At 48.0% G+C, this 27,873-nt stretch overlaps 1 protein-coding gene and 1 pseudogene across 2 annotated transcripts in view; one reads left to right on the top strand and one right to left on the bottom strand.

Moving 5' to 3' along the window:
* The window catches only part of filip1b (filamin A interacting protein 1b), a 326,296-nt gene that overhangs the window by 185,477 nt on the left and 112,946 nt on the right, over window positions 1-27,873 (bottom strand). For both annotated transcript variants that reach the window (XM_072503372.1, XM_072503362.1), the window contains exon 2: window positions 23,655-23,927. In XM_072503372.1, coding sequence (XP_072359473.1) covers window positions 23,655-23,921 — 267 coding nt within the window. In that variant the 5' untranslated portion in view covers window positions 23,922-23,927. The remainder of the gene's footprint in view (window positions 1-23,654; window positions 23,928-27,873) is intronic.
* LOC140430580 (U1 spliceosomal RNA) lies at window positions 25,742-25,890 on the top strand (annotated as a pseudogene).

Genomic DNA, 27,873 nt, shown 5'->3' with positions numbered 1-27,873 from the left:
AGCCACTTTTTTCGAACTAGCCAAGTGAAATCCAGATAAAGGCCTTATCCATTTGCACAGTGCTGGTCGCCCTGAAGTTAAGTATAGGTTATTGTAGCTGATAGGTGTAGTTTAACTCGTAGTAAATATTGTGTTTGCACATCGAGGTAACTCTTGTGTATGTAAATAAACCATCTTTTGAACTAACTAACTAGTTGTGTGGTCATTTGATCGATATAAGGGAAGGCTTGTGGTTCACCAACATTATCATTAATATTAGCAACAGTATTGGTGACCTCTGACGGGACTCGATTAGGAGTGACTTCGTCACTCCGAGAGAACCCACAAACTTTGAATCCAATTGCGAGAAAGAGAAAGAACCACAAGTGCAAGTCCCATATCGACCAAATAACCGAATTTCGGAAGTGTGTACTAACCCGCATGCGTACCTCACAGGAAGAGTAAGGTAAACTCGTTAGAATTGTGTACAACTATCGAGAGATTGTGAGCCTGAAAATAGCTTAAGCCATACCCGCTGTTCAAATCGCCGCCTTATTCCCCTGTCCCAAATTAAAAGTCGACAAAGAGATATGAGAAGTAATGGCCACTAAAGCAATGGAACGATTGATGAATCCACAGGAACCCGAGGTCAGAGCGACTAACAGAGCAGAGCAATGCCCCATATGGGAGGAAGAGTTAAGGAAATACTTAAAGGGGAAAGGATGGCCCCTTTGGTCAAATTTTTGTGCTAATGATGAGTCAGGTCCAGGAAAGAGAGGACAACCTTGGTGGGAGAACCTAAGCGAGGTCCACAAGAAAAATGTAGGGAAAGTCAGAAAGCCGATGGCAATAGTGTCTTGTTTGGCACAGTTGTGAGGCACAGAGGAGGTTGTGAAGATGCTCTGTAGACAGTTAATTGAGAAGGAAGAAAAGAACGAGGGAAACAGTAACGAAAGCGAGAAGATAATTGCGCAACTCCGGGAACAGTTAGCAGCTAAGGATAAGGAAATGGCTGATGTAAAACGTGCACATCAATCTTGTCTAGTTCAGCTTAGTAGCTTCCAGACCCAGAACGATAAAGCCTACCAAGATACACAGCGCGCAGTCCTGGTAAGAGAAGAAACAGAACAATAGGTCGCCCAGCTAAGTGGCAAAAGCGCAGATTTAAAGGCAGCTTTGAGAGCGCTCTACAGCTCCACCAAGGAGTACCGTTGACCATGCTAAATGCCGTCAGCAGATAGAAAAGTTACAGTCGCTACTCTCAGTACAGAATGGCTTCAGGTCCACTTTTGGGAAGGATTTAGATGAGGAAGATGCTCCCGATTGGTAAGAGTTAAACAAAAGCGCCCAAAGATACGTAGAGGACACGGGAAATCAAAATCGAGCCCCCCATGCCCCAAAGAGAAAAGCACCCCCACCACCGACTGCACAGGCAGCACACACCCCCACTCACAATTCGACCCCCATGAATCCGGTTACCACAGAACGCAGGTCATCGGAGGATGAGCCTGATATCATTTACACCACCCCACTATCCATAACCCAATTAAGAGAGGCTTGCACGAAAATTATTCCATTCCAGCCCACCGCAGACCCGCACAGCTTCTTTGAGGATGTGCGCCAAAAAAGATTATGTACGGCCTAGATGAGAGAGAGGAAGTAAAGCTAATAATTATGAGCCTTAGGCAGTCCGTAAGATCAGCTTTGCCAGAACCCCAAAATGTAGCAGGAGGAACACTACAGGAAATGAAAACAGCCATATTAAATGCAATCGGGTATAACAAAGGAGATCCAGTCGAGGATTTAAATCACTGCAGGCAAAAAAAGGAAGAGCATCCGACCACATTCGCTGGTCGTCTATGGATTCATTTCATGGCAGTCTATGGACAATTGCACCGCGGACACCTAAATGAGGAGGACATCACTAAATGGTCCCGCACCTTACTCTCGCATGCCACAGACTCAGGTCAAAAGGCTTGTGTAAACTACGACCCCGCAGACCACACACACAATGATGTTTGGGTATTGAAACGCCTTTCCAGAGCATGGGAACAAGCCCTACACCGACAGACAGATCAGGACGAGATAGAAGCAAACATGCACCCAGTTAGGACTAGCCAGGACCCAGCATGGATAAACGAGGGTAGACACGAGGGACAGCACCCCAGAGCACAGGCACCGCGAGGTTGTTACAATTGTGGCCACATGTGATATTATGCCCGCGATTGCCGACAAAGCCCCCCGAACCAGCACCGATACCAACAACCAAACCCCCCATCTCGGAACAATGTTAGGCCCATGCATAGTGTTGGCACCCATGCAGCTGACTTAGCGTTTAACTCCAGATTGACAGTGTTCAGACTCCCCAACTTGGGTCTGTGACACACACTGTGACAAATCAGGCAGACCAGTAGGTACAGGCACAGTCCGGGGACATACAGTCAATTTCCTTTGGGACACAGTAAGATCCCATACCACTTTAAACTCCTCCACCATGTTTCAAAGTGACAAATGGCCCACCACAGACACCATCACCCTGTAGCCATGTAAAATGGCTGCGTTCCAATTAATCTGGCCAAAACCCAGTTTAAAACGGTTAACCGAAAGACTGCTGGGAAAAGCAGCCAAGAAGACACAAGCAGGCAGCTGCAGACAGGTTTGCATATTCAGCTCTGGGAACGTAGCCCAGATCGATACTCAGGGCTATCAACAGCCCATCAACCCAGGTATTCGCAGTTGCATTCAGGACTGTTTACACCTAATCTATTCAGACATCCACAGTTAAATCGGCTATCCCCGGGAACAATTGCAACATATTAGCAACTGAATACCGGGCCAGACCTGTTGGCGCCTGCAGTGGCCGAAACAAAGACAGGTGAGCGACCACCCCCCCGATCGAGGAATCGCCTCACCATTGGACACATCGACCCCAGAGATTGGGGACAGAATCCAATCACTTGGGACTCAGGGTCAAGGGCCGCCCCGGGAGGCGGGAAGCCCCTGGGCCCTATAAAAGTGAAGGTCCAAGTTCAGATCTCTCTCTCTCTCATCTTCGCCTGCTCGAGACCTTCGCAAGACCAGCCACCGTGTATCGTAAGTTTGAATCCAACGATCACTATCCGGTAGAGAAACCTAGCCACCGACTTGTAGCAGCCTTTTGAATCTCGCGGGCCAGATTTGATTGGACAAGCCATTCGTTTCCCTGACCTGGTGGGCTCTTCCTAAGTTAAGTATTGGCCAGTAGTGATAGGTTTGTTATATAGAAAGTAGTATTAGGGTATTAATATTGCTTGTTGTATATAATAAATGACCGTTGTTTTAATCCTTACTAAGCGGTGTGCTGTGTTATTAATCATAACCTGAACTTGAACCACGTGGCGGTATCATAAAGATACCTGGCGACTCATGAGCAAAGGTGACCTAAACAGAGCAAATAGAATAAAGCTAGAAAGAGCAACAACCCTGAGTGGATTCACCGGCCACATACAGCAAGGATATATCACAGCTCCCGTACCCATCCAACTAGGCACCATTAACACCAGACACCCAGTTGTTTTAGTTGACTAACCCCAAACAGCAGAGCACATTTTAGGCATTGATTTTATGAGCTCCCATAACCTTTCATTTGACCCAGTAAACAAATGTGTATGGCGAATGGCCAAAACAGCTTGGGCTCCCGCTACACTCACAGTCGGGGATTATGAAAACAAGATTTGCTCAGTAGGGGTCTATGGGTTTAATCCGCAAACAATTAGTGCAGACCAGACGATTAGAGAAGTCCTCATAAAACACAAAGCTTTGTTCGCACAACACAAACACGATTGTGGGAAGATCCCAGGTACAGTGAAGATTTCAGGTCCCGGTCCAAAGCCGCAAAAGCAATACGGTTTCCCACAGCAAGTCGAGGGTGAGAGTTTGAAGATTATTAACAGTTTATTGGACCAAGGAGTTATTCGACCCGTAGCGTCCACAAATAATGCCCCAATTTGGCACGTAAAAAAGCCCAATGGTTCATGGCGACTTACGATCGACTACCGAGAACTTTAACAAGGTAACCCTTTCAGCAGCCCCCACTGTTGCCACGAGTCCCGAGACCATGCTCAAAAAGGGAGTACAGGCAAACTATTTCAAAGCGCTGGACATCACCACTGGGTTTTGGTCCATCCCGTTAGACAGGGCCTGCCAGTATAAATTCGCATTTACGTTTCAAGGGCAGCAGTACACGTGGACATGCCTCCCACAAGGATTCCATAACTCCCCCTCCATTTTCCACCGACAATTGGCCAACGGACTTTCTAAATTTTCCCAACCCGAATGCCTCATACAATATGTAGACGATCTGCTCTTGCAAACGGACACAAAAGAGCAACACGTAGAGCTCTTATCGGAATTACTAGGTCTACTGCAATCCATCGGATGTAAGGTAAACCCCAAAAGGCCCAGATTTTAAAGGAAAAGGTTCTTTGTTTAGGCACCATCATCATCTACGGGAAGAGAGAAATTGAGCAAAAATGGATCGAGTCCATTGTTAAATTGCCCCTGCCCCAAAATGTCACTGCACTCCGGTCATTCCTAGGTTTGGTAGGATATTGCAGAAATTATATAGATGGTTTTGCCACAAAAGCAGCCCCACTCTCAGAGCTCCTTAAAAAGAACGCCCCATGGGAATGGCTTCCGCAGCACACAGACGCCATTGATGATTTAAAACGCACCCTAGGCATAGCCCCGCTTTACAAGTTCCAGACCCAGACTTGCCCTATGCCATAGAAGTAGCAACCACCGACCAAATCCTATCAGAAGTACTCCTGCAAGAACGACACAATCACATAGGACCCAGAGCCTATGCCTCAAGATTATTAGACCCCGTAGAGCAAGGATTCTCAGCCTGCAAACGGCACTTGCTGGCAGTCTTTTGGGCAGTACAGTACTTTGTGTACATAACAGGCCTCAACCCAGCCACGATCTTGACCGAGCACACCCCCATGGAACTATTACTAGACGGTAGATTAAAGGACAGTTCAGTCAGCCAAATCAGAGAAGCTCGCTAGACACTACTATTACAAGGCAGGGACATTACGGTAAAACGCACCAAAACCCACACATTTCTGGCCGATATCTCCAATATGCAGGGACCCCATATGAGTGCCAGATCATAGCAGCCCAACACCACACAGGACCCTTTATCCCAAAGTCACTACACCCACGAGCAGGCAGGAAGACACAGGATTCCCAAACCACAGGGGGTACTTAAAACATTTATGTAGACGGTTCCTCCACAATCAAAAATGGAGTTAGAATTACTGGTTGTGGAATTTACATGGCAAATGTGCAGAGACACCCACTAGAAGAGATCTCTTTAAAATTGCCCGGTCACCTAGGTTCACAAGCAGCAGAACTCACAGCCATAGCCTACGTAATTCAGCACCCCGACTCTTTTCCAACCCCCGCAGACATACACTCAGACAGCCTGTATATGTGCAACAGCTTAACAGAATTCCTGCCCCTGTGGGAATCTCGAGGTTTTGTTTCAGCCGATGGAAAACCCCTACCCTCTGCCCCGTTGTTAAAGCACATTCTCAAGACAGCCTCAGATCGCACATATGGTATTATTAAAGTAAGAGGCCATCATCGCACCTCCCCACCCGGTAATGTAAAGGCAGACGCCTTAGCTAAAGCAGGATCACGCCATGGTCACTTCTGGCAGCCACCCGAAAGTGAACCGATACACTCAGTCCAGGTTTCCCAGACCAATATTGAGGATCTTTCTCAAACCCAAAAAGCAGACAAAACCCTCAAACAGGTTTTAGACGGCAACTTCCCAGCCCCCTATGATAAATGGAAGGTCGTACTGACTGTACAGGACGGCATAGTTTTAAAAAATTTATGTGGTCCCCACCCAGGACAGAAACCTGCTCATTTACCAATTTCATGACGGACACGGACATCAGGGGATAGACAATACCATTGCCCATTTAAGACCTTTGTGTTGATGGCTCAATTTAAAAAGCGATGTAACCCATTATGTCGCGAATTGCCTTATCTGTGCACAAAACAATCCTGAACGTTACTCAAAGAAAGGACAATTACGTCACACCCGACCTGTGAATGGCCCTTGGACAAATTTGCAACTCGAGGACATAGGCCCCCTTCCCCCTTGCAGAAACGGTTTCAAGTATGTGCTGGTTGTAATCGACACCTTTACAAAATGGGTAGAAGCACTTCCCTCACGGACAAATACAGCAAAGGCCACCGCAAAGATTTTGACCCAACAGATATTCACACGCTGGGGTCTCCCCCCCAGCATTGAGTCAGACCAAGGTTCCCACTTCACCAGCAGAGTCATGCAAAATGTATTAGCAAATCTTGGGATCAGGCAGAAATTCCATATAGCATATCACCCCCAATCCAGTGGCATTGTCGAGAGAATGAATCGAACTCTAAAAGCGACCATTAGGAAGATGGTGCAACAGAACAATACCACGTGGGACACGGTCCTCCCATTTGCTCTCAAGTTTATTTGTAGCACCGTTTCCAGTTCAACAGGTTTCACCCCCCCACATTCTCATGACCGAACGGCCTATGAAAGGTATTGAATATTTATTAGGCCTCGATTTGGCAAGCCCCACAGTTACTGCCCTCATCCACGAAAAACTAGTCCAACAGGTTACAGATAACATTAAAGCAGCAAAACTCGCTGCAGCTGTCCGATTAGGCGCTAGAAAGAAGCAGAGTAAAGCCTGCTTTGACAAAACCGTCCACCCCGTAGAGTACACAGTCGGACAGCAAGTAATGGTTTCACTTTACAACCCCAGTTCTTTCCTCTCCCCTAAATTTGCAGGACCCTACTCCATTTCTGACAGAGTGAGCCCCTCCGTTTGCAAGATAACGTACCCCAACGGTAAAACTGGTTGGTTCCACATTGACCAACTCAAAGTCTACGGATCACAATGTAGCCACTCCCACCACATCTCTCTGGCAATAGGAGATGACCACGCCCCGCCATGTCGGCATTTATCCCTTGTCTATGCCCACAGACCCAAATTTGTCTCCGCCCACAGGTACGGACTTTCACCTTGAACTTGACTCCGACGACAGCGAGATCCTCCCGGATTTGATTACTATCCCTGTACACTGGCACAATCTCTCTGCCACCAGTCACCCCAGCCCCGGAACCATGACTTGATATCTTTGACCCCCTATATGCCCTTCCCCAGCCACCGCCACAGCCACTGCCCGACTACAGTAACTTGCCCTCCACTCCCACCGCTCCTACGTCTCACGACAAACAAGCCCCTCTTTGGCACCACGCCATCTCTTGCAGACTAGTAAGGCATGACGATTTGGATTATCCGACGGCCCACGCGGCCAAGGCACAGAAACGGCAGACACGGGTCTGGCAACCGGGAGATGGTGATAATTCAGATACTGACTCTCGTTTCGGTAATGCTTTTACAACACTGTTTGGTACAGAACCCTGAGGTGTCCAGATGATGAGAAAGAGACACCGCCTAAGTATTAAGGTGTCCAAGTTCTGATGGAGCCTGCCCGCTTTTTTTCTTCTTCTTTTTCTACTACATGGTTTTAATTCATGTCGCCCGACACAAAATTACTCTTCTGATTCGAGGGTACGATGCCCTATGACAGTTAAAGGCACAAGTTTGTCGAGAAACAGGTCACTGTTCTCCCAGTCTTTATGACAAGTTTCCACACAACTACAAATTCTTACCGTCCACTCAGGTCACCCAGGTAGGGAGTAACGGCACTGATCCCCGCCCTACCTGAGGACCCCAAATGCATCCGGTCAGTTAAGCTCGGGTAGTGGAGTAACGGCACTAACCCCTGCCCTACCCGGGGATTCCACCCATTCTTATCCTGCAGCGGCCCACACGCACCTCATGTTCCCGTCACTTCATACATCTGGAATGGTTCTCTACACTCTGCACTGTCTTTTTTAAAAAATATATATTTTATTGAAATTTTTCATTCACAATCTTTTCCCCTTACACATCAAACAAAAAGAAAAGTTAACAGTACAAGTAACACGATAACTACAATCTAATAAAGAGTAACTAACTAACATGGTAAACTAACCAAATAACATAAAATGAAACTTACCCCCCCCCCTCCCTCCCTTCCCCGCCCCCCCCCCCCCTGGGTTGCTGCTGCTGGTCATCTATCTTCCCTCTAATGTTCCGCTAGGTAGTCGAGGAACGGTTGCCACCGTCTGGTGAACCCTTGAGCCGATCCTCTCAGCGCAAACTTAATCTGCTCCAGTTTTATGAACCCCGCCATATCGTTTATCCAGGCCTCCAGTCCGGGGGGTTTCGCTTCCTTCCACATGAGTAAAATCCTACGCCGGGCTACGAGGGACGCAAAGGCCACGACATCGGCCTCTTTCGCCTCCTGCACTCCCGGCTCTTCCGCAACTCCAAATAGAGCTAACCCCCAGCCTGGTTTGACCCGGGCCTTCACCACCTGCAAAATCACTCCCGTCACTCCCCTCCAATACCCCTCCAATGCCGGGCACAACCAAAACATATGCATGTGGTTTGCCGGGCTTCCGCCGCACCTCCCACACTTGTCCTCCACTCCGAAGAACCTGCTCAACCTTGCTCCCGTTATGTGTGCTCTATGCAGCACCTTAAATTGAATCAGGCTAAGCCTGGCACATGAGGAAGAGGAATTTACCCTGCTTAGGGCATCAGCCCACAGACCCTCCTCTATCTCCTCCCCTAGTTCTTCTTCCCACTTTCCTTTCAGTTCGCCCACCAGCTCCTCCCCCTCTTCTCTCATCTCTCGGTATATCTCTGACACCTTGCCCTCCCCGACCCACACCCCCAGAGCATTCTATCCTGGATCCCCTGTGTCTGGAGCAATGGAAATTCCCTCACCTGTTGTCTTGTGAACGCCCTCACCTGCATATACCTAAAGAAATTTCCCCGGGGCAGCTTATACTTTTCCTCCAACGCTCCCAAGCTCGCAAACGTCCCGTCTATAAATAAATCTCCCACCCTCCTAATTCCCAACTGGTGCCAGCTCTGGAATTCTCCATCCATTCTCCCTGGGGCAAACCTATGGTTGTTCCTAATTGGGGACCCCACCAAGGCTCCCAGCACACCTCTCTGTCGCCTCAATTGCCCCCAGATATTTAATGTTGCCGCCACCACTGGGTTCGTGGTAAATTTTTTTGGTGAGAACGGTAGTGGCGCCGTCACCAGCGCCTCTAGACTCGTCCCTTTACAGGACTTCCTCTCTAATCTTTTCCATGCCGCTCCCTCTCCTTCTATCATCCATTTACGGATCATCGCCACATTGGTGGCCCAGTAGTAGTCGCCCAAATTCGGCAGCGCCAGTCCCCCTCTGTCTCTACTACGTTGTAAGAACCCCCTCCTTACCCTCGGAACTTTCCCTGCCCACACGAAGCTCGTGATGCTCCTGTCTATTTTTTTAAAGAAGGCCTTAGTGATCAGTATAGGGAGATATTGGAATACAAATAGGAACCTAGGGAGGACCATCATCTTAATTGCCTGCACTCTGCCCGCCAGTGACAGTGGCTGCATGTCCCACCTCTTGAAGTCCTCTTCCATTTGTTCCACCAGTCATGTCAGATTGAGTCTGTGCAAGGTTCCCCAGCTCCTGGCTATCTGAATCCCCAGGTATCGAAAGTTTCTTTCCACTCTCCTTAAAGGCAGGCCATCTATCCCTCTACTCTGGTCCCCAGGGTGTATCACAAAAAGTTCACTCTTTCCCATGTTAAGCCTATATCCCGAGAAATCTCCGAACTCCCTCAATGTCTGCATGACCTCTGTCATCCCCCCCACTGGGTCCGTCACATACAGCAATAGGTCATCCGCGTAGAGTGACACTCGTGTTCTTCTCCCCCTCTAATCACCCCTCTCCATTTTCTGGAGTCTCTCAGCGCCATGGCCAGTGGTTCAATTGCCAACGCGAACAGTAATGGAGATAGCGGGCATCCCTGTCTTGTTCCCCTGTATAGTCGGAAATACTCCGATCTTTGCCGACCCGTGACCACACTTGCCGTTGGGGCCCCATAGAGGAGTTTGACCCAGCTAACAAACCCGTCCCCGAACCCGAACCTCCTCAGCACCTCCCATAGATACTCCCACTCCACCCTATCAAATGCCTTCTCTGCTTCCATTGCCGCCACTATCTCTGCCTCCCCCTCTGCTAGGGGCATCATTATCACCCCTAATAGCCGTCGCACGTTGACATTTAGTTGTCTCCCCTTTACGAATCCTGTCTGGTCTTCGTGCACCACCCCCGGGACACAGTCCTCTATCCTCATTGCCAGCACCTTTGCTAGCAATTTGGCGTCCACATTTAGTAGTGAAATAGGCCTATAGGACCTGCACTGCAGCGGATCTTTATCCCGCTTCAAAATTAGCGATATCGTCGCCTCCGACATTGTCGGGGGTAGAGTCCCCCCTTCCCTGGCCTCGTTAAAAGTCCTCACCAACAGCGGGGCCAGCAAGTCCACATATTTTCTATAAAATTCCACCGGGAACCCATCTGGTCCCGGGGCCTTCCCTGCCTGCATGTTCCCCAGCCCCTTGGTAACCTCGTCCACCCCAATTGGTGCCCCCAGGCCTTCCACCTCCTGCTCCTCCACCCTCGGGAACCTTAATTGGTCCAAAAACTGCCGCATCTCCTCTTTTCCCTCCGGGGGTTGGGACCTATAAAGTCTTTCGTAAAAGGTCTTAAACACCTCGTTTATCTTCCCTGCTCTCCGCACCGTAGCTCCCTTTTCGTCTCTAATTCCCCCTATCTCCCTCGCCGCTGTCCTCTTTCGCAGCTGATGGGCCAACAGGCGACTAGCCTTTTCCCCATATTCATATCTCATCCCCTGTGCCTTCCTCCACAGCACCTCCGCCCTCCTAGTGGTCAGCAGGTCGAACTCCGTCTGGAGTCGTCGTCTCTCCCTGTATAGTCCCTCCTCCGGGGCCTCCGCATATTCTTTATCCACCCTTAAAATCTCCCCCAGTAATCTTTCCCTTTCCTTGGCCTCTGTTTTCCCTTTGTGGGCCCTGATGGAGATCAGCTCTCCTCTGACCACCACCTTTAGTGCTTCCCATACCACTCCCACTCGGACCTCCCCTTCGTCATTGGCCTCCAGGTATCTCTCGATACATCCCCGCACCCTTCCACAGACTCCCTCATCCGCCAACAATCCCACATCTAATCGCCAGAGTGCACGCTGCTCCCTCTCCTCTCCTAGTTCCAGGTCCACCCAATGTGGGGCATGATCTGGGATAGCTATGGCTGAATACTCAGTTTCTTCCACCCTCGAGATCAACGACCTTCCCAAAACAAAAAAATCTATCCGGGAGTACACCTTGTGAACATGGGAGAAGAAGGAGAACTCCCTGGCCTTCGGTCTAACAAATTGCCATGGATCCACTCCCCCCATTTGGTCCATAAACCACTTAAGCACCTTGGCCGCTGCCGGCCTTCTTCCGGTCTTAGATCTAGATCTATCTAACCCTGGGTCCAGCACGGTGTTGAAGTCTCCCCCCATTATCAAGTTTCCTACCTCCAGGTCCAGGATACGTCCCAGCATCCGCTTCATGAATCCCGCATCATCCCAATTCGGGGCATATACGTTAACCAACACGACCTCCGTTCCCTCCAGTCTGCCACTCACCATCACATATCTGCCTTCACTATCTGCTACAATGCTCCTAGCTTCGAATGATACCCGTTTCCCCACAAGTATGGCCACCCCTCTATTCTTTGCATCCAGCCCTGAATGGAACACCTGTCCCACCCATCCTTTCCTTAATCTAACTTGGTCCGCCACCTTCAGGTGCGCCTCCTGAAGCATAGCCACGTCTGCCCTCAGTCCTTTCAAGTGCGCGAACACTCGGGCCCTTTTAATCGGTCCATTTAGCCCTCTCACGTTCCACGTGATCAGCCGCACTGGGGGGCTACCTGCCCCCTTCCCGTGTCGACTAGCCATCACCCTCTCTAGGCCAGTCCCACGTCCCGATTCCGCGCTCCCACCCGTTCCCCAGGTGGCGCATTCCAGCCCCGACCACCCTTTCTTGAACCAGTTCCTCTTTGATTTCTGCAGCAGCAACCCAGTTATCCCCCCCCCCCCACTAGATCCCCATCTAGCGTGATTGCTCCCCTCATATTACTTCCGAAAGTCAGCTGACTTCAACTGACCCCGGCTTCTCCCGCTCACTCCTTGACCCCCGCGTGTGGGGAACTCCCATCTACCTTGCGCCTGTCTTCCCGCCATCACCTTTCTGGCGCGGGAACAAGGACAGTAGGCCCCATATTCTCTGTAGTTGTCCCGCCCCTTGTGGCGCAGCTCCCTCTACCGCCCCACTCCCATTCCTCATCCCCCGCCTATGTCTCTTCTTTCCCCCCACCGGCACCCACATTTCTTAGTGTCCCCCCCTTCCCAATTTACATCCCTATATACACCGATATATTTCCCCTCTAAGATCAGTCCCTCAGTTCCGATCCAGTTTCTCGTCTTTAATAAAGGTCCATGCTTCTTCCGCCGTTTCAAAGTAGTGATGTCTCTCCTGGTACGTGACCCATAGTCGCGCCGGCTGCAGCATCCCGAACTTCACCTTCTTCTTGCGTAGCACCTCCTTGGCTTGATTAAAACTCGCCCTCCTTCTCGCCACCTCCGCACTCCAGTCCTGGTACACCCGTACCACCGCATTCTCCCATCTACTACTCCGTACCTTTTTGGCCCATCTCAGAACCACTTCTCTATCATTGAAGCGATGAAATCGCACGATTGTCGCCCTAGGTGGTTCTCCCGCCTTTGGTCTCCTCGCAGGGACCCGATGAGCCCCCTCCACTTCTAAGGGGCCCGAAGGGGCCTCAGCTCCCATCAGCGAGCTTAGCATCGTGCTCACGTAAGCCCCGCAGTCCGCTCCTTCCACTCCCTCGGGGAGACCCAGGATCTGAAGGTTCTTCCTTCGAGCTGTTTTCTAGGGCCTCAATCCTTTCAATGCACTTTTTGTGGAACGTCTCGTGCGTCTGTGTTTTGACCGCCAGGCCCAGGATCTCGTCTTCATTATCCGTCACCTTCTGCGCCACCACGCGGAGCTCCGTCTCCTGGGTCCTTTGTGCCTCCTTTAGCCCCTCAATTGCCTGTAGCATCGGGGTCAGCACCTCCTTCTTAAGTAGCTCCACACACCTTCTTAAGAATTCGTCTTGATCGGGCCCCCATGTCGCCTGGGCTTTCTCCGTCGCCATCTTGCTTATTGTTTCCTCCTGTCCCTATCCTCGAGAATTCTTCGCGATGTAGCCACCGCCGCCGATATTTTTCTCTTTCGTTGGGGGGAACTCCCTGTTAACTCACCCCACACCGGGTTTCGTCCTGAAAAAATTCCCCGTTGGGGCTCTTAAAAGAGCCCGAAGGTCCGTTTGAGCTGGAGCCGCCGAAACGTGCGGCTTAGCTGGGCATTGCCGCAACCGGAAGTCACTCTGCACTGTCTTTGACAGGCCTTAGTTTCACCTTCTCTGCTCTCCCTTTGGTTGTGGTATAAATAATGCATTTTGCCACGTTCCGTACATTCACCCCTTCTTTCCTTTACCTTCCGCGACCCCCTGGTCGCTTCCCACCTGCTATTTACACATACGACACAATTGGTTGCTATACACGCTGCTAAACGCTAACTACCTCTGAACCCTGGGACGAAACTCTATAAAACCGGCCGTCCATAAATTTGTCTGGTTAAGATAAGCCTCAACCACCACTGGTTGCAAGTAAAGAAAAGACTGGTCGGAGAAATTGTCCGCCCACTCCCCGCATCGACCACAAGCTTCGAGAGTCTCTGTACTTTAAAAATTTGTATTTCTTCCCTCTCAAAATGGTATTTCAAAAAAAAAAATGAGGGAATCACACATGGTGACAATCATAACGGGTAATTGGAGTAAGGAGAGAAAGACTAATAAAACAAGATATTAACCAAAGATAATAACAGGTACTATGCTTGCACCCCCAGGATTACACGGAAAACAGAAAACACAGGATGAAGCAAGGACTGCTGACATGCGTTTGGATCATCGCTGGACTTCTGCAACTGCGCGCGCAACAAACTCTTGTTACAATCCCCACACCAGCCCCGAACACTACCACCCAACAGGCCACCACCAGCCCGGACACTACACCACACATAAAGACAGACATCGAAACCCCCACCTGGTGCGAAAACATTGCCAAATGGAACCCCCTTTCATACATAGTAGAGGCCCTTCCAGTAATTGCAAAAATCTGCAGTGTCATTCAGACACTTCCACTCCGTAAATGGCAAAAGCCTCCCGCTGCCCGATATATACAGTCCGATCCCCCTTCTTTGGAATTCAACAAATTTGAATTCATGGAGCAATCGCTGCTAAGAATAAACCATGTACCTCTTTAACTTTATTAGGATTAAGTAGAAATGTGCGGATAAATTAAATGTTTAAGAGTGATCTAAATTATAGTGACTGTTAGAGATTAATTAATTTATGAACGTATAAAACGAAATTTTAGGTAAATGTCCCAAACCATAGGATAGAGTAGAATAGAACCTTGCCTTGACCAAGGGTGACCGGGCCACCAAGGATGAACATGATCAATAGTGTGATCCACCATGTTTCACGTTCGGGATCAAGAGGATGGGATGGAGCCATCTGCAAAGGACCATGGGAATTATGGCCAACCCAGGACTCAGACAGAGACAGAGCCTATGTGTATTTGAAACGTAGGTAACCAAGCTTGATCAAAACCCCCGCTCAATTGCATTTCAATGGCCCATTTTCCCAGGACAATAGAACTCCAATCAAGAAACCGATAGAGCCACAGATTGATCGGCGCCGCTCCCTTTACTCAGAAAGCCCAACTACCAAGGTCAATGACCTCTAAGGACCCACCCAGCTACCAAGGCATCTGCCCCTTTATTGGCCGAAATCGAAGATCAGAGCCCTGTCGAACTATTGGGTCCAAGGTTAAGGACGGCCCCAAAGAGCGCAAAATCCCAGAGCGATAAAAGAGGACACAGCCATGTGTTCTGTCTCCTTTGGATCCGGCCTGTGCCAGGCAACTGTAGCAGGAACAGCCAGCCAAGTTCAAGACCAAGGATTGCTACCTGCCCAGCAGAAACACAGCCACTTTCTTTGAACCAGCCAAGTGAAATCCACATAAAGGCCTTATCCATTTGCACCGTGCTGGTTGCCCTGAAGTTAAGTATAGGTTATTGTAGCTGATAGGCGTAGTTTAACTCGTAGTAGATATTGTGTTTGCATGTCGAGGTAACTCTTGTGTATGCAAATAAACCATCTTTTGAACTAACTAACTGGTTGTGTGGTCATTTGATCGATGTAAGGGAAGGCTTCTGGTTCACCAACATTATCGTTAATATTAGCAATAGTATTGGCGACGCTGTTGGGATCAAAAACGAGCAACAGTATCCATGTATACCAGATGCTACTTAATATTCCGTTAATATGGGCAGCGCGGCCACACAGTAGTTAGCACTGCTGCCTCACGGCGCTGAGGTCCCAGATTCGATCCCGGCTCTGGGTCACCGTCCATGTGGAGTTTGCACACACTCCCCGGGTTGCGTGGGTTTCGCCCCCACAACACTAGGTGGATTGGCCACGCTAAATTGCCCCTTAATTTGAAAAAATGAATTGGGCACTCTAAATTTATTTAAAAAAAGATTCCGTTAATACTTTCTTGATGTGTTCGTGGTCAATGTTTCCAAATTGTGATAAAACTACTATCATAACTGTGAGTTATCCTGAACATTTTTAAGTGTTCCCCTGGCTGAGACTTACCTTAGGATCAGAAGGCATAGAATCTCTGTGGGTAGAGTTGAGGAATCGCAAAGGTAAAAAGACCCTGATGGGAGTTATGTACAGGCCCCCTAGCAGTAGTCAGGATGCAGGGCAGAATATAAATCAGGAGATAGAAAAGGCATGTAAAAGAGGCAATATTACAATAATCATGGGGGACTTCAATATGCAGGTGGACTGGCAAAATCAGGTTGGTAGTGGATCCCAAGAAATGGAATTTGTGGAATGTCTAAGAGATGTTTTTTTTGGAGCAGCTTGTGACAGAGCCTATTAGGGAACAGGCAATTTTGGATTTGGGAGGCAGACTTGATTAGGGAACTTAAGGTGAAGGAACCCTTAGGGAGCAGTGACCACAATATGATAGAATTTACCCTGCATTTTGAGAGGGAGAAGCTGAAATCAGATGTAACGGTATTACAATTAAATAAGGGTAACTACAAAGACATGAGGGAGGAGCTGGCCAGAATTGATTGGAAAAGGAGCCCAGCAGGAAAGACAATGGAACAGCAATGGCAGGGGCTTTTGGGGGTTATTAGGGAGGCACAACCAAAATTCATCACAAGGAGGAGGAAACATGCTAAGGGGAGGACAAGACATCCATGGTTGACGAGGGATGTCAAGGACAGCATTAAGGCTGAAGAAAAAGCATACAAAGTGGCGAGGATTAGTGGGAAACCAGAGGATTGGTAAGCCTTTAAAAGCGAGCAGAGGACAACTAAAAATGCAATAAGGGGGGAGAAGATGAAGTACGAGTGCAAACTAGCTAGTAATATAAAGGAAGGTAGGAAGAGATTTTTTTCAATATATAAAAGGCAAGAGAGAGGCAAAAATAGACATTGGACGACTAGAAAATGTGGCTGGAAAAATAATGATAGGAAACAAAGAAATGGTCGACGAACTGAATAGGTACTTTGCATCAGTCTTCACGGTGGAAGACACCAGCGGGATGCCAGAGCTGCAGGAGAACCAGGGGGCAGAGGTGAGTGCAGTGACCATTACTAAGGAGAAGGTTCTGGGGAAACTGAAAGGTCTGAAGGTGAATAAGTCACCTGGACTGGATGGATTACACCCCAGGGTCCTAAAAGAGATAGCTGAGGAAATTGTGGAGGCATTAGTGATGATCTTTCAGGAATCACTGGAGGCAGGAAGGGTCCCAGAGGACTGGAAGGTGGCTAATGTAACACCACTGTTTAAGAAGGGAGGGAGGCAGAAGACTGGAAATTATAGACCGGTTAGCCTGACTTCGGTCAATGGTAAGATTTTAGAATCTGTTATTAAAGATGAGATCGCAAAGCACTTGGAAGTGCATGGTAAAATAGGACTGAGTCAGCACGGCTTTGTCAAAGGGAGGTCGTGTCTGACAAATCTGTTAGAGTTCTTTGAGGAGGCAACAAGGAAGTTAGACAAAGGAGAACCAGTGGACATGATTTATTTAGATTTCCAGAAGGCCTTTGACAAGGTGCCGCATAGGAGGCTGGAAGTAAGTTAAGAGCTCATGGTGTTCAGGGTAAGATCCTGGCATGGATAGAGGATTGGCTGACTGGCAGAAAGCAGAGAGTGGGGATAAAGGGGTCTTTTTCAGGATGGCATCCGGTGACTAGTAGTGTGCCTCAGGGGTCTGTGCTGGGACCACAACTTTTTACAATATACATTAATGATCTGGAAGAAGGTACTGAAGGCACTGTTGCTAAGTTTGCAGATGATACAAAGATCTGTAGAGGAACGGTAGTATTGAGGAAGCAAGGGGGCTGCAGAAGGATTTGGACAGGCTAGGAGAGTGGGCAATGAAGTGGCAAATGAAATACAATGTGGAAAAGTGTGAGGTTATGCACTTTGGAAGAATTTAGGCATAGACTATTTTCTAAATGGGGAAATGCTTTGGAAAGCAGAAGCACAAAGGGACTTGGGAGTCCTTGTTCACGATTCTTAAGGTTAATGTGCAGGTTCAGTCGGCAGTGAAGAAGGCAAATGCAATGTTTGCATTCATGTCAAGAGGGCTAGAATACAAGACCAGGGATGTATTTCTGAGGCTGTATAAGGCTCTGGTCAGACCCCATTTGGAGTATTGTGAGCAGTTTTGGGTTCCGTATCTAAGGAAGGATGCGCTGGCCTTGGAAAGGGTCCAGAGGAGGTTCTCAAGAATGATCCCTGGAATGACGAACTTGTCGTATGAGGAACGTTTGATGACTCTGGGTCTGTACTCATTGGAGTTTAGAAGGATGAGATGGGATCTTATTAAAACTTACAAGATACTGCGAGGCCTGGATAGAGTGGACGTGGAGAGGATGTTTCCACTTGTACGAAAAACTAGAACCAGAGGACACCATCTCAGATTAAAAGGACGATCCTTTAAAACAGAGATGAGGAGGAATTTCTTCAGCCAGAGGGTGGTGAGTCTGTGGAACTCTTCACCGCAGAAGGCTGTGGAGGGCAATTCACTGAGTGTCTTTAAGACAGAGATAGATAAGTTCTTGATTAATAAGGGGATCAAGGGTTATGGGGAGAAGGGAAGGAATGGGGCTGAGAAAATATCAGCCATGATTGAATGGCGGAGCAGACTCGATGGGCCAAGTGGCCTAATTCTGCTCCTATTTCTTATGGTCTATGGTCTAATTATAGCAATTATTGTCACTTTAAATCTACCTTGATCTAAAAGCAGGTGGGGGAGGGGAGTCAACTCAGGCCAATTTAAAAAGAGCAACTTGTAACTTCTCCCAGTGAGTTCTCCCAGTGAGCCAGAGAAGACACAGCAGAGAGAGACAGAAAAGAGTGAGTTTGGGAATTTGAATCTAGGTGGGAATTCGAAGCTGGGTGGGGAGGAAGTGCTTTTTATCCCTGGTAAGTGATGGGTAAGTAGTTTTTCTGTTTTCTTTTTCTTTTCATTTGTATATTTATTAATTTTTTCTTCGTTGTTTATTTTTTGGGGGGGAAATTGTAGTTGCTGAAGTTAACCGAAGGTTTAAGACATGGCAGGAGATCTCAGATCCGTGTCATGCTCCTCGTGTGCAATGTGGGAGCTCAGGGACACGTCCACTGTCCCTGGCTCCTTCACGTGCAAGAGGTGTGTCCAGTTGCAGCTCCTGTTAGACCGCTTGACGGCTCTGGAACTGCGGATGGACTCACTTTGGAGTATCCGCGATGCTGAGGACGTCGTGAATAGCACATTTAGCAAGTTGGTCACACCACAGGTGAAAGGTATTGAGGGTGATAGAAAATGGGTGACCAAAAGACAGAGCAAGTGCAGGAGGGCAGTGCAGGTGTCCCCTGCTGTCATCTCCCTGCAAAACAGATATACCGCTTTGGATACTGTTGAGGGAGAAGGCTTACCAGGGGAAGGCAGCAGCAGCCAGGTTCATGGCACCGTGGGCTGGCTCTGCTGTGCAGTTGGGCAGGAACAAGAATGGCAGGGATATAGTGATAGGGGACTCAATCGTAAGGGGAACAGACAGGCAGTTCTGCGGATGCAATCGAGACTCCAGGATGGTATGTTGCCTCCCTGGTGCAAGGGTCAAGGATGTCTTGGAGCGGCTGCAGGACATTCTGGGGGGGGGGGGGTGAACAGCCAGCTGTCGTGGTGCACATAGGCACCAACAATATAGGTAAAAAACGGGACGAGGTCCTACAAGCTGAATTCAGGGAGTTAGGAGTTAAATTACAAAGTAGGACCTCATAGGTAGTAATCTCTACCAGTGGATTGCTACCAGTGCCACGAGCTAGTCAGAGTAGGAATGTCAGGATAGATAGGATGAATGCGTGGCTCGAGAGATGGTGCAAGAGGGAGGGATTCAAATTCCTGGGGCATTGGAACCTGTTCTGGGGAGGTGGGACCAATACAAACCGGACGGTCTGCACCTGGGCAGGACTGCAACCGATGTCCTAGCGGGGGTGTTTGCTAGAGCTGTTGGGGAGAGTTTAAACTCATGTGGCAGGGGGATGGGAACCGATGCAGGAAGTTGAAAGGTAGTAAAACAGGGACAGAAACAAAAGGCAGTAAGGGGGAAAGTGTAAGGCACAGAAGCCATAGTCAAAAATCAAAAAGGGCGACAGTACAACGTACAGTGACTGAGAAGAGCTCAGTGAACAGGACCAGGAATACTAAAAGGAATAAAACGGGAAGTAGAAACATTAATGGTAAGCAACGCGGCAGGTTGTTACATGAAGATATGGGTTCAACGACAAGGAAAATCAGGAGAAAAGTTAAGAGGAAATATAACTTAGGAGAGGTTACTGATCGAGGTGTTAAGATTCAGAACAGAGGTAAAAAAGCCAATAATAAGTGTACTTTACATGAATGCTCGTAGTATTCGGAATAAGGTAAATGAGTTGTTGGCGCAAATCATCGTGAACGACTATGATTTAGTGGCCATTACTGAAACATAGTTAAAGGATGGTCACGACTGGGAGTTAAATATCCAAGGGTATCAAACTATTCGGAAGGACAGAGTGGATGGTAAGGGAGGTGGTGTAGCTCTGTTATTTAAGGATGACATCCGGGCAATAGTAAGGGATGACATCGGTGCTATGGAGGATAAGGTTGAATCCATTTGGGTGGAAATCAGGAATAGTAAGGCGAAAAAGCCACTCATAGGGTTAGTCTATAGGCCACCAAATAGTAACATTATGGTGGGGCAGGCAATAAACAAAGAAATAACTGATGCATGTAGAAATGGTACAGCAGTTATCATGGGGGATTTTAATCTACATGTCGATTGGTTTAACCAGGTCGGTCAAGGCAGCCTTGAGGAGGAGTTTATAGAATGTATCCACGATAGTTTCCCAGAACAGATGTAATGGAACCTACGAGGGAACAAACGGTCCTAGATCTGGTCCTGTGAAATGAGACAGGATTGATTCAGGATCTCATAGTTAGGGATCCTCTCAGAAGGACCGATCACAATATGGTGGAATTTAAAATACAGATGGAGGGTGAGAAGGTAAAATCAAACACTCGTGTTTTGTTCTTAAACAAAGGAGATTACAATGGGATGAGAGAAGAACTAGCTAAAGTAGACTGGGAGCAAATACTTTATGGTGAAACAGTTGAGGAACAGTGGAGAACCTTACAAGCGATTTTTCACAGTGCTCAACAAAGGTTTATACCAACAAAAAGGAAGGACGGTAGAACGAGGGAAAATCAACCTTGGATATCTAAGGAAATAAGGGAGAGTATCAAATTGAAGGAAAAAGCATACACAGTAGCAAAGATTAGTGGGAGACTAGAGGACTGGGACATCTTTAGGGGGCTGCTAAAAAAGCTATAAAGAAGAGTAAGATAGATTATGAGAGTAAACTTGCTCAGAATATAAAAACAGATAGTAAAAATTTCTACAAATATATAAAACAAAAAAAGAGTGGCTAAGGTAAATATTGGTCCTTTAGAGGATGAGAAGGGAGATTTAATAATGGGAGATGAGGAAATGGCTGAGGAACTGAACAGGTTTTTTGAGTCGGTCTTCACAGTGGAAGACACAAATAACATGCCAGTGACTGATGGAAATGAGGCTATGACAGATGAGGACCTTGAGAGGATTGTTATCACTAAGGGGGTAGTGATGGGCAAGCTAATGGGGCTAAAGGTAGACAAGTCTTCTGGCCCTGATGGAATGCATCCCAGAGTGCTGAAAGAGATGGCTAGGGAAATTGCAAATGCACGAGTGATAATTTACCAAAATTCACTAGACTCTGGCTGGTCCCGGCGGATTGGAAATGAGCAAACATGACACCACTGTTTAAAAAAGGAGGTAGGCAGAAAGCGGGTAATTATAGGCCAGTGAGCTTAACTTCGGTAGTGGGGAAGATGCTGGAATCTATCATCAAGGAAGAAATAGCGAGGCATCTGGATGGAAATTGTCCCATTGGGCAGACGCAGCATGGGTTCATAAAGGGCAGGTCGTACCTAACTAATTTAGTGGAATTTTTTGAGGACATTACCAGTGTGGTAGATAACGAGGAGCCAATGGATGTGTTATATCTGGATTTCCAGAAAGCCTTTGACAAGGTGCCACACAAAAGGTTGCTGCATAAGATAAAGATGAATGGCATTAAGGGGAAAGTAGTAGCATGGATAGAGGATTGGTTAATTAATAGAAAGCAAAGAGTGGGGATTAATGGGTGTTTCTCTGGTTGGCAATCGGTAGCTAGTGGTGTCCCTCAGAGATCAGTGTTGGGCCCACAATTGTTCACAATTTACATAGATGATTTGGAGTTGGGGACCAAGGGCAATGTGTTCAAGTTTGCAGACGACACTAAGATGAGTGGTGAAGCAAAAAGTGCAGAGAATACTGGAAGTCTGCAGAGGGATTTGGATAGGCTAAGTGAATGGGCTAGGGTCTGGCAGATGGAATACAATGTTGACAAATGTGAGGTTATCCATTTTGGTAGGAATAACAGCAAAGAGATTATTATTTAAATGATAAAATATTAAAACATGCTGCTGTGCAAAGAGACCTGGGTGTGCTAGTGCATGAGTCGCAAAAAGTTGGTTTACAGGTGCAACAGGTGATTAAGAAGGCAAATGGAATTTTGTCCTTCATTGCTAGAGGGATGGAGTTTAAGACTAGGGAGGATATGCTGCAATTGTATAAGGTGTTAGTGAGGCCACACCTGGAGTATTGTGTTCAATTTTGGTCTCCTTACTTGAGAAAGGACGTACTGGCACTGGAGGGTGTGGAGAGGAGATCCACTAGGTTAATCCCAGAGCTGAAGGGGTTGGATTACGAGGAGAGGTTGAGTAGACTGGGACTGTACTCGTTGGAATTTAGAAGGATGTGGGGGGATCTTATAGAAACATATAAAATTATGAAGGGAATAGATAGGATAGATGCGGGCAGGTTGTTTCCACTGGTCGGGGAAAGCAGAACTAGGGGGCATAGCCTCAAAATAAGGGGAAGTAGATTTAGGACTGAGTTTAGGAGGAACCTTTCACCCAAAGGGTTGTGAATCTATGGAATTCCTTGCCCAGTGAAGCAGTAGAGGCTCCTGCATTAAATGTTTTCAAGATAAAGATAGATAGTTTTTTAAAGAATAAAGGGATTAAGGGTTATGGTGTCCGGGCCGGAAAATAGAGCTGAGTCCACAAAAGATCAGCCATGATCTCATTGAATGGTGGAGCAGGCTCGAGGGGCCAGGTGGCCTACTCCTGCTCCTAGTTCTTATGTTCTTATGTTCTTATAGTCTCTTAGTGGTACAGAACCTGAGTATTGCTGAAGAAAGAGACATATTGTCAATGCTTTTCAACTTGCACTCATCAGGACTAATGTGCAGTGCACCTTTTTTTAATAAACAAAAGAATGGGGACAATAGCTCCCAGGTGCATTCATCGTAGCAACACCTTGACCAATCAGAAATGGCTTGCCACCCGATCAGGACCTTATTTCTCATGCAGTGTAAGAGAAATAAGAGCCTTTGAAATTTGGCATTCTTGCATCTATCCTGATAAGTGCAAGATGAAAAGCTTCAACAGTATGTCTCTTTTTTTAAGCAGTAGTATAGTAATATGGTCATATTTTTATGGGACTTTGAATCAATTACAGTTTGTTCTTTGGGGCACATATGCCCTTCTCTTTCTTTCCAAATTATTTGCTCTCTCCTCTTTTCCAGTCTTCCAAGCCCACAATATCCGTTGCATCCAAGGGAACAAGATGGTTCCAGGTCTCTGCTCACACTGATCCTAAAAGTATGTCGCAATGATCAACTGACGACGTTCACCCTGAATTTGCTCTCTGTACAAGATTAGCATCTCAACAGGATGTCAACATACATTGCATTTCAAATGTCCTGGTTCATCATTTGACAGTAGTTTTTAACCTACAAATGAGCTTGTAAATGGTAAAGACATTGTTACATCTCACCTCTATTTCTCCTTCCATTACACTGAGCAGACGCAGAAGATCATCTTTGGAGAGCTCCAGTAACTTCTTTCTTCGCTCACTTTCTTCAAAAGGTTTCTGCTGTTTCTTTACAGGGCTGGGCACCCCTATTGACTTCTCTCCATCATTCTGACGGTGAGTTTTCTTTTTCTTTTTGCTGCCTATAGAAGTACTTTCTCCATCTTCATGATTGTTATCACCAGAAGAACGTCCATGGGACGGAGATTCTCCACTGCTTCGGGACCTCATCCCAACCTATATTGGAGAAAACATACAGAGGGATAAGTGGCCACTTCATTGTAAGTCGACAATAATTTCAAAGTCCATTTTCTGGTTAAAATCAAAACAAAAAATAATTATATTTCTAAAAATGAAGAGTCTGTAATACTTTTGCAAACGCTAATTCCATTTGCAGTCAGAAATACAACACAGCTGACTAATTTAAATGGCTTATATATTCAGCCACACTCCCTCCTACAGTGGTACTTATTTCCCCTCATCCCTTAATCTGTAACTCATGTTCTTTTAGATATGACCTGAATGGGTGTCAGTTGAAACACTCAGCACAAACCTTGTGTTTTCTAGCTGATGTAAAGCCCTGGTTTTAGTGGCAATTTAAATTTAAATGCGTTATTTATATATCAACAACGATGAGTCAGAATACAGGAGGGAGATAAAGAACCTAGTGGAGTGGTGTAACGACAACAATCTATTCCTCTATTGCCAGCAAAACTAAGGAACTGGTAATTGACTTCAGGAAGCAAAGTACTGTACACACCTCTGTCAGCATCAACGGGGCCGAGGTGGAGATGGTTAGCAGTTTCAAATTCCTAGGGGAGCACATCTCCGAAAATCTGTCCTGGTCCACCCACATCAACACTACCACCCAGAAAGCACAACAGCACCTATACTTCCTCAGGAAACTAAGGAAATTCGGCATGTCCACACTGACTCTTACCAACTTTTACAGATGCACCATAGAAAGCATCCTATCTGGCTGCATCACAGCCTGGTATGGCAACTGCTCGGCCCAAGACCCCAAGAAACTTCAGAGTCGTGGACACCGCCCAGTCCATCACAAGAACCTGCCCCCCATCCACTGACTCTATCTGCACCTCCCGCTGCCTTGGGAAAGCGGGCAGCATAATCAAAGACCCCTCCCACTCGGGTTATTCTCTCTTCCAACCTCTTCCATCGGGCAGGAGATACAGAAGTCTGAGAGCATGCACGAACAGACTCAAAAACAGCTTCTTTCCCACTGTCACCAGACTCCTAAACGACCCTCCTATGGACTTACCTGATTAATGACACCCCTATATGCTTCACCAGATACTAGTGTCTATGCATTTACATTGTAGTATAACATGTACCTTGTGTTGCCCTATTATGTATTTTCTTTTCTCTTCATGTGCTAAATCATCTGTTTGAGCTGCTCGCAGAAAAAAATCCAAATCCAATACAATCACATTTATTACTTTTTTGTATGACTGATAAGGGGCGGGATTCTCTGGTCCCCCAGATACGTGTTTTTCGGAGACGCTTCTTTTGCTGGTGGCAGGATTCTCTACTCCCACCGCTTGTCAATGGGAATTCCCATTGAAGCCACCCCACGCCACCAGGAAGCCCCTGGGCAGTGGTGTGCTGCCAGCGGGAAAAAGGAATCCCAACGGATGAAGAATTCCGACCCTCAAGATATTCACTCATACAGAGTATGATGAGCTGCCCTTGCACTAATCAGACAGCATCGGTGTCTACAAGGTTAGAAAATGTTTATTCCAAAATTTCTTTTACGTGAATTGTGTTCAAAGGAATTACATAAATCTCAGAGTAGATCTTTGTTTTATGGTTGTCTGAACACTTTGATTATAACATGTAACCAATCTACCATTTTATAATTTGAACAAATGATACAGAATTGCTCAGTGGACTGCAGGTACCATTGCTGTTTATTCACAGGCAGGGTGGTTGGGTGGAATCCAAGGTAACATGCCAACTGAAATATAACTCGGTGTCACTGCGGGACACTTTGTACAAACGTATTTGTAGGTTTCAAAATGAATTACTGTGTGATACTCACCTGGCAGGGGTGAAACCATGATTAAGAAGGTGGTTGGCCCAAGACTAGCCCATTGCACTTCAGGTGTGCTGACACTTGCGATGTCCCTAAATGCAGGATACTTGACTGCAAAATTTGTGGCATGGAGTGAGCATGTCCCAAAACCTGGCGCAATCGAATTGGCATCCGTGGCTTCCCACTGATGAGATTTAGGGTGCGATTTAACTGGAAAATTGTGTCATTTTGGGCGCAATTAGTGGGGTGTTTCTCGAAGGCTGCATTGACGAGATCATGGCCTGTATCTAACGGCTCTTACTGCTGTAAATTAGTCCCCACGAGCTTCTCGCCATTACTGGCTGTATCATCATCTGATTCGCGCCTCAGCATCTCGCCGCTAACAAAACGGAGATTGCGGGGTTGACTGAGGAGACAGCAGTCACCAACATCAAGGTTGGCCTGCGCCACAGAAGTGAGGAGCAACTGCTCCTTCACTTGGATGACCTGTTTCAAGTGAGTTGTTCCTGTCAGTCAAAATGGTTCTTCCCTCTCACTGACTATGGTAGTCACCACTGTTGTATTGTATATAATGCATACAAAGGTATTACGGTAAGGCCCCTGTACTACAGGTATGGGGATAGATCCTGCCTGCTGACTCCACCCAGTAGGCGGAGTATAAATGTGTGGGCTCTCCGAGCTGCAGCCATTTCGGCAGCAGCTGCGGGAGGCTCCACATCTCTATATAATAAAGCCTTGATTACTCTCTACTCTCGTCTCGTCGTAATTGATAGTGCATCAATTTATTACGCAGAGATTTTACAACTATGGATCTCCGCATCAATCCGGATCGCCTGCAGCTGCACCCTCAGGCAGACAATGCCAAGTCGGCCTTTGCACATTGGCCAGCTTGCTTTGAAGCCTACATTGGATCTGCGACAGACCCACCCTCAGAGGCACAGAACTCCAGATCCTCTACACGCGGCTGAGCTCCGATATTTTTCCCCTCATCCGGGACGCGCCGACCTACGCTGAGGCCATGGCACTACTGAAGGAGAACTACACTCAGAAGACCAACAAAATCTACGCCAGGCACCTCCTGTCCACGAGGCATCAACTCCCCAGTGAGTCTGTGGAAGATTTCTGGCGTACCCTGCACGTCCTGGTGAGAGTCTGCGATTGCCAGGCCGTTTCGGCCGCTGAACATTCTGACCTGCTACTTAAAGATACGTTCGTTACGGGCATAGGGTCGGCCTACATCCGCCAACGCCTCTTAGAAGGGGCTACCTTCGACCTCGCGGTGACCAAGAAACAAGCGCTCTCGCTCAGTCGCCTCACGCAATATGGAGGCGTATGCCCCCCACCGCACGGCCCACCCCTCCTGTGCATTGTAGCCCCCGCCAGTGAACACCCCACCGTGGACCCCATCAGCGACTTCCCCCAGCCAGCCCCAGGCCTGCGCGTGCGGCAGCCAACCAACCCCGGGGGACCCAAGTGCTACTTCTGCGGGCAGCCAAAACACCCCAGGCAGCGCTGCCCGGCGCGGAGCACGCTCTGCAAAGCCTGCGGGAAGAAAGGACATTTCGCTGCAGTGTGCCAGGCCCTCTCGATCGCCGCTATTGTCCCTGCACCCCCCACGTGCGACCTCTGGGCGCCGCCATCTTGCTCCCCTCACAACACGTGCGGCCCGTGTGCGCCGCCATCTTCCCCACCTCAGGACACGTGCGGCCCGTGGCCGCCGCCATCTTCCCCGCCTCAGGACCCCTGCTCGTCGGGCATCTCATCGGGCCGCTCTTCGCCTGCAACCGCCGCCGACCAGCCACGTCTGGCCTCCATCACGATCGACCAGTCCCGACCGCACAACCTCGCGACCGCGTCGACAACAGTGAAGGTCGATGGGCACAAGATAGCCTGCCTTCTGGACTCTGGGAGCACCGAGAGCTTCATCCACCCAGATACGCTGCTCCCTCACGGTACATCCCATTAACCAGAGAATCTCCCTGGCCTCCGGATCCCACTCTGTGGTGATCCAGGGGTACTGCACCGCCACCCTCACATCCAGTGCGTAGAGCTCAGCGGCTTCCGGCTCTATGTCCTCCCCAACCTCTGCGCTGCCCTGCTACTCGGCCTGGTCTTCCAGTGGAACCTCCA

Source organism: Scyliorhinus torazame, chromosome 1 (genome assembly GCF_047496885.1).
Source record: "Scyliorhinus torazame isolate Kashiwa2021f chromosome 1, sScyTor2.1, whole genome shotgun sequence".
Classification (NCBI taxonomy): domain Eukaryota; kingdom Metazoa; phylum Chordata; class Chondrichthyes; order Carcharhiniformes; family Scyliorhinidae; genus Scyliorhinus; species Scyliorhinus torazame.
The sequence above is the reverse complement of the archived record's forward strand: the minus strand, read 5'-3'. Positions and strand labels throughout refer to the sequence as shown.